The sequence below is a fragment of the Hyaena hyaena genome, unplaced genomic scaffold (assembly GCF_003009895.1).
Source record: "Hyaena hyaena isolate Hyena2069 unplaced genomic scaffold, ASM300989v1 scaffold_61, whole genome shotgun sequence".
NCBI lineage: Eukaryota > Metazoa > Chordata > Mammalia > Carnivora > Hyaenidae > Hyaena > Hyaena hyaena.
The window spans coordinates 988,955-1,002,788 of record NW_024080693.1 but is presented as its reverse complement, the minus strand read 5'-3'; the positions used below and the strand labels follow the sequence as shown (position 1 = coordinate 1,002,788).

The 13,834-nt window shown below is 49.9% G+C and overlaps 1 protein-coding gene across 2 annotated transcripts in view; it reads right to left on the bottom strand.

Annotated features, from left to right (window-relative positions):
* The window catches only part of PEPD (peptidase D), a 112,504-nt gene that overhangs the window by 75,021 nt on the left and 23,649 nt on the right, over positions 1 to 13,834 (bottom strand). Inside the window, exons 5-7 of one of the 2 annotated variants that reach the window (XM_039231950.1) lie at positions 12,266 to 12,309; positions 10,765 to 10,826; positions 1,215 to 1,259 (exon numbers count right to left, since the gene is read on the bottom strand). In XM_039231950.1, coding sequence (XP_039087881.1) covers positions 1,215 to 1,259; positions 10,765 to 10,826; positions 12,266 to 12,309 — 151 coding nt within the window. Of the gene's footprint in view, positions 1 to 1,214; positions 1,260 to 10,764; positions 10,827 to 12,265; positions 12,314 to 13,834 lie in introns of both variants that reach the window. The other variant, XM_039231948.1, reaches the window with a different exon arrangement.

The following is a 13,834-nucleotide window of genomic DNA, read 5'->3' as shown; positions in this document are numbered from 1 at the left end:
CACTCAGCTGCTTAGGACAAAAGAACGGAGTCACCTTCAACTCCATCCTTCACACGTGTCACCGCCAAGCTCCTCCCAGGGGCGTTCCCCTTGACTGCCACTCCACTCTCAGCTCTGTCACACCACCCTTCCCCTGGCACCTGGCCCTGCAGCAGCCTCCCAACTGGCAACCTGTTCCCTCTCTTGCCCTGTAATTGAGTCTCCAGACTGAGGCCAAAATGAGTGTTTAAAATGCAAACATGATCCTACCATTCTCCTGCTTAAATCCGTCAGAACTTTTCCATGGTTCCCATTTCTTTCAAGACCAAGTCCAAGCTGACACCACAGCCAACCCAGCCCCTGCCCATCTCTGACTCCCTCAACATCCCTTGGCCTGCCTCATCCTCTTCTTCTTCCTGATGGAGCCTCCTGCAGTCAGAAGGTGCCCAAAGTCCAAGACTAGGCGAGCAAGATCTCCCAACTAGATGGGGACACATGACCATGGGGTAGTAGCGTCAGACATGAAAAGTCCACGTACCCCTGGCGGCAGGTGGTAAGGTGCCAAAGGCCCTGGCTTGCCGCTCTTCCACATTCAGAGTAAGTGCCAATGTAGAACCAATGAAAGACGTTTTACTGCTAAGCAGCCCAATGGCTTAGGGAGAAAGCTGGTGGCACATCAGAGTTGGAGGGCCACTTGCAGGGCCCACAGAGGTGATGGCCTTGCTGTGGCCGACCACACACCAGCTATGCTGCAGGGCCGGGCTGCCGGCATCAGCAAGCAAGGAAAGCAGGCAATGCAAGAACACACGCAGAATGATGCCAACTTGTCAGGACACAGATGCAACAGGAGGAAAACACGCTGACCTTTCTGGTAATAGCATGATGTACGAGGTCTGTTTTTACTCTTTTCGTGCTCTACTTTGAGTGAGTGATATAAGTGTGGCTCACTTAGGGGAGGAGGTTTTAAAAGACACCTTAATAAGGGAAAAGATAAATTTAATCGACATTCAAGTGATTTATGCCCTTTCACAAAAACAGACCAACTCTCTCTCTCTCTCTCTCTCTCACACACACACACACACACACACACTCTCTCTCTCTCTCTCTCTCAAACAAACAACCAGAGAAGGGAGCTGTTCTGGGGACCGTCTTGTCTGACGGGCTCTCTGAGATGGAGCAGGTGGTGACAGCAGGGAGCGCAGCAAACAGCTGAAGTAGCCACAGGCAGTACTCACCACTCCACAATCTCCGGATGGAGAATGGTGTTGTTGACATTAAACCTGTAGGGGAAAGACAAGTTGAGCCTGTTAGTTCAATGGTCTATCGTCTTCCAGCAAGAAATACCTCTTTCAAGACATACCAAGAGAGGACGTGACCCAAAGAGGGCCGCAAACTAGAACTCCATGACCCCATGGCTCACAGAAGACCTGCCGCCCACTTCCTGCAGCACCGAGCCCCCTAAGTGCTGTCATTTGGGGGGAGCAAGGTGCTTGGCTGCAAAACTGCCCTCCACTCTCACCAGGCAGACCTAGCCTCCTCTGTCAAGGGTACCAACACACGCACAACAGGAGTCCCAGAAGAAAAGGAGAGAGAAAGGAGAAAAATATCTGAAAAAAACAATAGCCAAAAACGTCACCATTTTAATGAAAAACATGAATCTATACATCCATAAAGCCCAATGAACTCCAAACAGGATAGTCAAACTGTCAAAGGACAAAGAGAAAATCCTGAAAGCAGCAGGAAGGAGGGGGAAGCATGACATACAAGGATACAAGGAACCCTCAATAAGATTAATGGCTGACTTCTCATCAGAAACTATCAAGGCCAGAAGGCAGTAGTATGAAAGAAAAAAATGCATCAACCAAGATTCTATATCCAGCAAAGCTGTGTTTCAAAGATGAAAGAAAAATTAAAACAGTCCCAGATAAACAACCGAGAGAATTCATCACTAGAAGACCTATCCTACCAGAAATACTAAAGGGACTCTTTCAGACTGTAGCGAAAGAATAGAGTAACTCAAATTCACGTGAAGAAGTTAAGGGCATTGAAAACAGTAATTATACAGGCAAGTACAGAGACAGTGTAAAGATATTTTTTGTAACTCCTTTCTTTTCCTCTCTGACTTAAAAGACAACTGCAAAAAGCAATAATTTTAAATCTGTGTTGACCAACAGAACATATGAAAATATGATCTGTGGGGGGGGAGGAGGGATGGGCATGGAGGAGGGCACTTGTGGGGATGAGCATTGAGTGTTATGTGGAAACTAATTTGACAATAAACTATTTGTAAAAAAAAAAAATATGATCTGTATGCAACAACAGCAAAAAAGGAGGGGACAAAACAAAACTATATAGAAGCAAAGCTGTTGTATGCTACTGAAATTGACATTAATGCAAACTAGACTGCTATAAGTTTAAGACGTCACTTGTAAACTCCCAGGTAACAATTAAAAAAATAATTAAAACAGGGGCACCTGGGTGGCTCAGTTGGTTAAGCCTCCAACTTTGGCTCAGGTCATGATTTCATAGTTCGTGAGTTCGAGCTCCACATCGGGCTCTGGGCAGACAGCTGGGAGCCTGGAGCCTGCTTTGGATTCTGTGTGTCCCTCTCTCTCTGTCCCTCTCCCACTCACACACACTCTCTCTCAAAAATAAACATTAAACAATTTTTAAAAAAGAAAATAATTAAAGCATATAGAAGAAGAGATGAGAAAGGAATAAAACCACATACCACAAAAAGTCAATTAAATACAAAAGAAAGTAGTAATGGAGAAAGTAAGGAACAAAAATGACATATGACAGATAGAAACTAATAACAAAATGGTAGAGGAAAGTCATTCCTTATCAGTGATTACTTCAGATGTAAATAGATTCAACTGTCCAATTAAAAGGCAGGGATTGGCAGAAGGCATTAAAAGAAATATGACCCAAGTAAATGCTCTAAAAAGACATACTTTTTGGCAGAGCGGGGGAGGATGGGAGGGGGAGAGGGGAGGGATAGAGGAAAAGAGAATCTTAAGCAGGCTCTATGCTCAGCACAGAGCCAGACACAGAGCTCTGTCTCACAACTGTGAGATCATGACCTGAGCCAAAATCAAGAGCTGGAGACGCTTAACTGACTGAGCCACCCAGGAGCCCTAAAAAGACACACTTTAGAGTCAAAGACACAAATAGGTTAAAAGTGAAAGGATGAGAAAAGATGTATTACGCAAACAGAAGCCAAAAGAGGGCTGGGACAGCTAGCTTCTATTAATGTCAGACAAAATAAGCCTTAAGACAAAAATTTTTACTAAAGAAAAAGGACATTTTATACAAACAAAAAAATCAATTCGTGAAAAAGATATAATAATTATAAACATATATGCACCCAACAACAGAGCCCCAAGATACATGAATCAAAAACTGACAGAATTGAAGAGAAAATAAATAGTTCAACAATATCTGCAGACTTCAATACTCCACTTGCAGTAACGGATGGAAAAGCTAGATGGAAGATCAACTTGAACAACGCTATAAACCAACCAGACCTAACAAACATCTCTAGACCACCCGACAGCAAAATGCCCATTTTCTCAAGTGTATATGGAACACTCTCCAGACCAGGTCATATATTAGGGCATAAAACAACTCTCAATAAACTTAAAAGGAATGAGATCATATTGAGTGTGTCTCCCAAGCACATTAGAATGAAATTAGAAATCAATAACTGAAGAGAACTTCACTAATCTGTGACAATTACATCATACACGCCTAAATAACCAACAGGTCAATGAAGGAATCACAAGGAAAACTGAAAATACTCTTGAGACGAAAGGAAACAAAAGCACAACACTCCGAAACTTATAGAAGGCAGCTAAAGTAGTGCTCATGGGGAAATTTATGGCTGAAAATATCTACATCAAAAAGGAAGAAAGCTACCTCAAATCCATAGTCTAGCCATCTTAAGAAACTAGAAAAAGAAGAAACTAAACCCAAAGCAAGCAGAAGGAACAGTGCAATAGAAATTAGAGCAGAAATAAATGAAATAGAAAACAATGGAAAAACAGTAGGAAAAACCAGTGAAATAAAAATGGGTTCTTTGAAAAGATCAACAAAAACTGATGAAGTTTAAGCTAGATTAACCAAGAAACAAAGAGATGGCTCAAATTACTGAAACAGAGATGAAAGTAGATATTATTACTGATTTAACAAAAATCAAAAGGATTTTAAGAGAATATAATGAACAATGTATGGCAATAACTGGATAACCAAGGTAAGAAAACAAATTCCTAAAGACACAAACTACCAAAACTGATTCTAGAAATTAAAAAAAAAAAAAATTGGAATAGGCCCATGACAAGTAAAAAGACTGAATTAGTAATTAAAGCCTACTCACAAGGAAAAGCACAGGATCAAATGCCTTCATCTTGAATACCAAATGCTTAAAAACGAATTAACACCAATCCTTCAATAACTCTTACTAAAACCAAAAGAGAAAGAACACTTTTCAACTCATTCTACAAGTCAGAATTACCCTGAACACCAAAACCAACATACCATAAGAAAACTACAGAGGGAAATCTCTTACGAACATTGGCACAAAAAAGGTTCAACAAAATACTAAGGAATAGAGCCCATCAGCATATAAAAAGGATGACCAAGTCAGATTTAGCTGAGGAATGTAAGGTTTACTCTGACAAAAATAATCAATGTAGTACACTATAACCTATTACTAATTATATTAACAATCTATGTTAACAGAATATAGAACAAAACCACATAAATACAGAAACAGGATCTTACAAAATACAACAACCTCTCATGATAAAAACACTCAGTGAAATAGGAAGAGAGGGGAACTGCCTCAACCTCATAAAGCGATCTACAAAAAACCCATAGCCTACATCATAGTTAATGGTCAAAGACGAAAAGCTTTCCACTAAGATGAGGAACAAGGCAAGGGTGCCCTTTCTCTCCACTTCTGTTCAATACTGTACACAAAAAAACATTTGTCATAGCATCATACACTGGAAGTCTCAACAAATTTCAATGCATTGAGATACAGAAAATGTACACTGATTACAGCAGAATTAAACTAGAAATCAGTAACCCAAAGAAAACTGTAAAATCCCAAATTGTTTGGAAGTTAAGCAACAGACTTCTAAAGACCCACTATTCGAAAAAGAGATAATAAAATTAGAAACTAAAAACATGAAAAATCAGAACTGATGAAATGCAGCTAAAACCGTGCCCAGAGGAAAACTGATAGCTCTAAAATGTACTTAGTGGAAAAGAACATTGAAAACAACGCTCTACGCTCCCATCCCAAGAATGTTCCTTTCTTATCTCTCAAGAAGCTAGAGAAAGAACAAACAAACCTAAAGAAATTTAAAAGCACAGAAATCAATGAAATAAAAGGCAGATATAAAAATAAAGAAAAGTCTACATGGCCAAAATTTGTTCTTTGATAAGATAAACATAATTGACGAGGGGACCCCAGAAGACAAAAAGATCAGGTTGGGGTACTTCATGTGTGACCCAGAGCTCAGGCTGTCTGTGGGAAAGCTGGGGAAACCTGGCATGGCCCAGCACAAAGCACCAGCTTCAGCAGAGAAACTCCAACAAGTCTTCAACCCTCTGGATTCTGACCCTGCTCCATCTCAGGGTCAGGGCATTACACACAGGGTATGCTGGCTTGTGACCAAGCAAGGACTCTCTGCGGCCCCATTACCGGGGTTTGAAAACACCTATCTAATGCCATGGTTGTGCAGCTGGTACCCCCACTGCTAGCTGAGCCCACTGAAGAAGGAGGGGCAGAGGAGAGAAGGGAGAAGGGGGCATTAGCAGATTGGGAAGATTCCACATCTCCAAAGCATTGGGGAATCCTAGCTACACAAATAATACTAATTCAAAGTCACCTGAAATGATGTAGGATCAAAGCCCTACTTGTGAAATATCAAAGAGACCTCAGGCAGCCAATGTGGTTTGGAGTCAAGAACAGAGCAGCGGATGACATAAATCAAGACGACAACACGGGCTCTGCCTCCCATTTCCCCAAATGTCACTTTGACGTTAGGAAAAGCAATGGCCTACTCTGCACCAGGCAAACACGGCAGTAAAATTTCACTTTGTAAAACGTACATACATACATATGCACATATGCACCTGTGCACACATGAGCAGCAGAGAGACCCAGCACACAGATAACATGGATACAAATACACAGGTAAGATGAACACATGCACAGGTAGGCATGCACTTAGGAAGAGGTGCGCACAGACACACACAGATGTGTATGCAACACACACGCAGACATGTAGACACACTCAGACGAATACACAAAGATCCACCCCTAAATATACACACATAAACACAAAGATTCACACAAATGCACACTCAGATACAAAAACACTCAGGACACACAAAGAAGAGTCCAAAAGACGTTCACCACAGTGCTGACGGGGTTTAATTTGGGGTGACGAAATCTGGGTGACCAATTCCTTGCTTTTGCCTCTGTGCTAGTTAGCATTTCTGTGATGAGTATGTGTCAATTGGGTAAAAACAACAAGCCCGTCGGTGCCTATAAGGGTGGGGATCACGAATCCTGGAAGCAGACGGTAATTCCCTGGTGGGCTCAGCCTGAGGGACGGGTGACAAAGGGTGAGCAGTATGTGCCCAACCGTCCCTGTCCCCCCCGCTGGCTTCCTGCCTGCAGTTTCTAACCCAAGGAGGGAGGTGAGGCTCGCTGGAGAACAGGCCCTATCAGGGCCCCCCACTGCCCACCCTTGCTAGGGGCTGGGGTGGGTTCCCGCCTCCTCATGGAGACTCCGGAGGCCATAAGGAGAAGCCCACACCTAATGTTAACTTGATCCAGAAGGTAACAGTAACCACAAAGCCAAGTCCCCACACCACTGACTGGCATTTTGTTGTGATCATCAAGTTTTAATAAAGTCCCTCTATTTCCTCGGTTTAAAAATTCACATCTTTGAATATTAATACTCCTACATTAGCAACCCCCAAATTCAGCAATTTCATATTTAACTGCTTATTTAAATGGAATTAATTTATAACCAATTGTCTTCAAATATGCAAGGCAATTTAAGTAAGTGCCAGAAGATAAGAAATATGCTTATCCCGAATAAGCAGCTGATGTGAAATATTCACCATATTTCTCTCTCAGACAACGGCACGAAGCGGAGCCCTCAGTACCTCACTGCCCTGGCCTAGGGCTCCCGGGCAGTCTGCCTACTTTGAAGGGAATCATCTCATGCCAAGAAGGCACCCTCATGGGCCACCTGGCCCCCACATATCTTCTCCGTCATGGTCAGTCTGTCTCTCTCAGGAAAATCCATTCTAAAGTCTACCTCCTCAGATGCTAACAAAGATTTACCACATCTGCCTCTGGTCCCAGGCTCCAGGAACCAAGTGCTCCAGGCAGCTGTGGGAGGGAGCCCACCGGGGGGAGAAGCCTCACATCCTCGCCTACCGCACAACCACCCTCTCCACCTCAGCTCTGGCTCGGCCCCACCACAGAACAGCCCTGGCAGGCAGCACCCGACCCCACCCTCCAGCCGGAGCCCATGGGGTGTCTGCTCCTTCCACATGTCCTGTGGGAGTCATCCCTGCTCCAGTGTGGCCAGATGGGACTGCGGCCTGCGCCAGAGCCCAAACTCCGCACAGAGCCCAGCGGACACTCCCCACCTGTTCCCGACATCCCAGAGAGAACAGACACACTTCTCGGTGACCCCAGGGGCTCCAGGCCATCAGGAGGTCCCAGTGCATGTCTACCATCCCCACCTCACCCTTGTCTTCCTGTGCCCTCTGCTCCTGGTTCTCTGCCATCGCCACCACTGCCAGACCGGACGCACTCCCTGACGTGGGTAACAAGTGGCCTGACCCTGATCTGAGAAGGCTGAGAGGGACCTGAGGTCTCCCGGAACCAAACCCACAGCCCCACCGAGGTCACACACCCCGAGGCAGCCAGCCCTCAGGAGCCGTACTTGGAGAGAAGGTCATGGGCCAACTGCCAACCTGGACCAGTGCCCAAGGGTCTGGCCTGGGTGGACATGTGAGGCCGCGGTTCTACTATAAAGGTTCCTTCCTCCCCTCCAGGCCAAGGGATAAACGTGGTCTGGGACAGCCCAACCGCACAAACCGAGAGGTGACACCTGAACTGCCACAGCAGGTCAATCAAAACTCCAAGATTCCAGGTGTTTCAGAGAAGTTTAAAAGGGTCCAAACCAAAACCTCCAGAAATAAGGTGCTTTATTATAACCGGTGATAGAAGCTGATGGAAAGTAGGACAATAGCAAGAGTCACCTTGCTTCAGAAACAGGCTATTATTATCCCCAGCAAACAGCTGGAGACACGGCAGGCCGGTGAGTGTGGTGGCTGAGCCGCAGCAGCCTCAAGGACAATGACAGAAGCCAGGAGGTGGCAGAGTCACGGTGCTGGCAGCCAGGAGGAGTGGGAGGCAGGGGACTGAGCTGCGCCCAGAGCACAGGAATACAGACATGACTTTCTGTAGGGAAGCCACTGGCGGGCAGCTGGAGGCAGAGACTGGGACGCAAGGCCACACCCGTGGCATGAGGGGTGGGGGCACCCACCACAGACTCCTCGCCAACTGAGCAACCCCCGAGGCTGGAGCTACTCAAAGGGTGCCCCAGCGGGATGAGAGGCCCAGGAGGGAGGGAGGGAGTACCGCAGGCAGGCCGGGGGACTCCAAAGCAGGGAGACCCACGGGGGGCCTCTCACCAGCAGTGCATCGGCCAAGGCACCCGGGTCTAGAAGCCAATCCCTCAGCACTGGCACGCGGGCGCAGGTGCTCAGCCCACCAGTGAGGGGCCTGGCAGTACCCCCCAGTCAGCCCTGCCTGGCCTGGACTACAGATTGGAGACGGCCCAGCCCAGTGGCTGGGGAGAACGTGCAAAGTTAAGGCAGTGCTGGCTCTCCAAAGAAGCTTCCAAATGCTGACTGGGTGGGGTGGGGGCTGGCAGAGCACAGGCTCCTCTGGGCTCTTGGCAGCGGCTGAGGGGTCCCAGGAGCAAAAGGAGACAGACGCTGAGGACTGCCTACTGAAGGGAGAGGTCATGTTCACAGCAGGCCCCCTCCTAGCGGGGGAGGGAAAAGAGTCTCGGCTTCCACTGCCCACTGACGGTGATGTCCCTGGAATCTCCCCACACCTCCTCCCTGGAAAATCTTGGGGAGCAGCCAGCAGAGCTCTGCTCGCAGGGGCCACCTCACAAGCTCCCTCCCAGGAACCGTACCTGTCCCGGCACCGGCCACATGTGTTCCTGGGGTCCTAAGGAGGCGCTCTCGGCACCAGAAACTCTGGAGGGGGCAGAGAACCCACAGCTCACGGACACTGGGAACCTTATAATCCGCAACCCTGAAGTTCACCTGGCTCACTACACAGATGGGGAGACCCAGGCTTGGGAGGCAACAGGGCTTGATGGTGGTGTGCCTGTGAATGACTGTTTACGGAGCGCCAGCTCCATGCCGGGCTCTGGGGGAGCAGGATCCCGCTTCACCCCCACAGCGAGCCTGGGCAACACCATGCTACAAGTGGGGGAGCTGAGGCTCAGAGGTCAAAGCACCAGTCCACGAGGGGGCCACCAGGGCTCGCTCCTCCCGCTCAGGGCCTTCCCCACGAGGCAGAGACCAGCCAGAATCTGGAGGGGCCGGCCCACAGGAACACAGATGTTGGTGCGGGTCAAGACCAGTGAGCAGGGCAATGGACCTGGGCAGACCAGGGGAGGCTGGGCCCAGGACAGGCAGCGGTGGGCTGGGCCCCACACCTCCCCTTCCAGGGCCTGGAAGGAAATGGCAGCTCCTCGGCCAGCATTTCAGAGAGCGAGCGTGTGGCATGGCCATTCTGGGGAAATTCCCAGGAGGATGCTGGGATTTGAGCAATGAGAAGCAAACCTGATACCTGCCCCCCTCCCATCGCTCTGATCATTGGAGGAGTGATACATATTTATGAGCTCATAATCCTTCCTAATCACCCCTATATCACACAGACGCACAAACTCCCTGTGGCTCAGGCTCATGCATAATTATAAGGCACTTCCTCTGTCACCGCTTCAGTCCACCAAAGGACGACAGGACGCAGCTGCGGTGGCGCAGAGTTAAGTGGCCAGTGCGGGAGGAGCTGGGGATGGAGGCCCAGGAGCCAGGCTGGGAGCTGTCCACACTTGGGAGCCTGGAGGAACAGGTGCTTCCCCTCAAGGGCCTCTCTGCTGCAGCCTGGGGCCCCACAGACACCTCCAGGGCTAGGCCCCAGCTGGCCCAGGGACACAGCACAGCTAGCAGACAGCACTCTCCAGGGGCCTCGGGGTGAAGGGGACAAGGAGGGCAAGGTGCCCTCTCTGGGCCCCACATCTGCCTTCCTGCCTCAAGAGGCCCAGAAGGGGAAGCAGGGTTTGAAGCTCGACCTGGAGCTGCACGGGGGAGTGGGGGCAGGTTAAGGGGGTCCCCGAGACTGGGGACGCAGGGGACTCAGGCTGGGAGAGGTTAGTGGCCAAGACAAAGGGGTGGGGCTGAGAGAAGCAAAGAGGGCGGAGCTCGGAGCCTGTGTGCTCCCCGAGCCTGGGCGGGGCTGCGCGTGCCCTGTGGAGCTCAACAGAGAGGCGGCTGAAGTGACTTTGGGCAGGTTATTTTCTAAACATTTCCTCAAAACGCCCCACCAACTCCTCCTTAGCCTCCTCCTGTTCACGTACTTGTGTCTACCCCGTGGACTGGGCAAGCCCTGCTGGTGAGATGTGAGGGGGGCAGGATGGAGACCATTCCAGGGGCCCCAGGACCCACCTGCTGATGCCCTCGAAGGAGGCCTCCCTGCAGACACTGCCGCTGTCGGTGTTGACGCCACGCTGCAGAGACAGAGGAGCGTTAAGGGTAGACTCGTCACACGGGGCCACGGCACGGGTCCCCGTGGCCTGCGTGGCAGTGCCTGCCTCCTCCGTTCAGCGTCAGGACGGGGGCCCCCGCCCCTGCCCGGCAAACACATCCATCCCTTCCTGCCTGTCAGGTGACTGCAGCCAACCTCCCCCTCCCCACAAGGCTCTGCGCCACAGCCTGAAAGAGGAGGCAGGGGCCTCACTAACAGCGCCCCCGGGGCACAACAGCCTCCTCTCTCAGAGCACCTTGCTGACACCAGCTCAGGCCGTGCAGGCACAGACGAGGGCGACAGGACCAGGCCCCACCACCCATGTGCCCTCCCAGGCCGGCCCCATCTCCCTCACACACACCCGTGTACACACACTCCCCACTGACAGAGTCTGAGGAGCACTGTCAAATGCAGCCCTCCCGAGACGCAGCTAGGACCCAACTCAGGCACGACGGGCCCTCCCTGGTGACACCAGGAAGCGGCACTACACCCCTCTTCTGTCCCTAACTGTAAGGCGACTCCAGGTGGAAGGGATGGGAGAGGAGACAGGACAAGGGACTCAGAGAAGAGTGTGCCGTCCCCACGGAGACAAGACCTTCTGAACCGCCCCTTCCCCTCAGGAAGTGCAGGCCAATGTTTAATGACGTCCCCTGAAGAAAACACACTGGACTATCTCTGACCACAACCACCTCATGTAATCTTCCTCCTCAGCCCTCAAAAGAGCAGAGCGGAACAAAGGGAACATGTGAAGTGCTCTAAATAAATAAATAAATAAATAAATAACCAAGGAGAACTATTTCTGAAAAAGAATCGATTAACAAGGGAGAGGAAGGTCACTTTGGGAGGAAGAAGGGTTGTACGCTCTCCGTATTTGAAACTCCCCAAGGTCAAAAAAGTGCAAGGGAGCAGGCTTCTCCTCTGAGCCATTTCACAGCCCAAGGGCCCCCACAGCCCTGTTTAAGGCACCACAGGCCCCTCGGGCACCCCAGCCCATGTGGCACCAGGGACCCACTGTGCACCCTGCCCCCAGGCTGTGACAGAGGCTGCGGGTGTGTCTTTAAAACTCTGTTAACAATGGAGGAGACACAGGGTGGAAGCACATTGATATTCTACATCCACAGACTCCATGAGCTCAGCTGGACACAGACACCTTCTCCAGCTGGGTTTTATTTTAACCCGTGGAGTAGGTGTGGTGTCTTGTCCGCAGTGGCCTTCTGCCAGAACACAGCACAGACCAGGGACACGAGAGAATCGAGGTCATGATCCTGGACACGCTTGGCCATTCCGCCTGAGAAGGTGTCGCCCTGTGTCACCAATGACCACTCCTCTAGCTTCTCAATCCTCCCCTCTGCCTCTGCTGGGGCAGGCAGCTCCCTGAAACCCTTCCCGGTGGTGCCTGGACCCTGGGTACCAGTCACTTACCAAAGTGAGGAGCACAGAGGGGCTCTGCGATGTCAGGACGCTGGCTATCTGAAAGGTCAGAGAGAAAAATCCACTTTAGAGCAACTGTGGGGATGTCTGATGGCGACGATATGCCACCATTACTTGTCACAATAATGACAGCACACATTTATGGAGCAGATTGTTAAAACAGGCAGCGATGTTGCTGTCCCCATCCTGCAGATGAGGAAACCGAGGCTCACAGAGGACAAGGGACTTCTGAAAGCCACATGGCTATCAACTGACAGACAGGGATTCAAACCTAAACATGGCACACCTTCCCACATGCTGCCCTACACCTCCAGGCCCCACACAACCCCCCAGGCTCCAAACTGCCAGACCTGCTCACCTGCGAGGCCAGCACCTCTGTCCATCTGCCAGCCCCTCCTGAGACACCTGTTGCGAAGAGCTCCTAGGCACTGACCCCAACAGCCTCCTGTCCCCAGGGCAGACATCTTCCTCCCTGTCCCCATTCATCTCCTAGACTCTGCCCACCCTCTGACCCCCATCCTACACCCCCACTCTCCATCCCTCCTCCCCCTGACCCACGCAGGCCTCGTGACCCTGCGTGCTGGTTGCTCCCCACCCCAACGCCATGAACAAGTGCGCCCCACAACTTCATCTCTCCATGCCGGACTCTTACCTCTGCCCGGAATGCCTCCTCACCACCACATCCCTGCATACTCAGAACTGAGGCCCTCAGGCCCCCCAAGGCGGACTCGTTCACTCTCTCCTCCTCTGCCCCATTCCTTTGGCAAAGCGCCCACCACACTGCACTGGCCAGGACGTCTGTACCCCAAGAGCACCAACCACCCTGGTGGGAGCACTTCCTCCCTCTCCTTGCCCCCACTCCTCAACCCTCCCATCTTGGCTCCTGTAGGCCCTACTGTATTTGAGCACCCCCTCTTACCCTAAACTCCTTCACGCCCTGACACAGGATGAGAGTGAGGAGGATTTGTTGTTTGTGTCTTAACAGCTTCACCGAGCTACCACTGACATACTGCACGATGCACATATTTAAAGTGCACATTTTGACAAGTTTTGACATACGTATATACATGATTTCTAATACTGAGAGGCTCTCAGAGAAAACCTGGAATGTACTGAAAGTATAAGAAGATAAAATACACCTACAATCCCATCCCCAGAGACTTTTTACCTCTGCACATAAAAACAGGGATCCATAATGACATTTGGATTATAAGAAGTCACACACTTCACTTATTTCCTGAGATTAAGTACCCTTCCACCACGTGACTTCCGCCAGCCACTACTGCCAGGGGCGGTAAACATCCAATGAGCCCCTGATTCTGGCCTGTGCCAGTCCTGCAGACATCATCTCATTTTACCACCCATGAAGCTGGGGCCACAAATGTCCAGATTTCACAAATGAGAAAGCTTCTGGGTTCACTAATTTGTTCAGGTTCACAATTAAAAAAGAGCAAACCTCAGAACTGAGCCTATGGCTGCCTGGCTCTCTCTTAATAGATAGGGTACAGAGTTTACTTATTCCTTCCTCCACTGGACGTTTAAATAATTTCTAATGGTTAC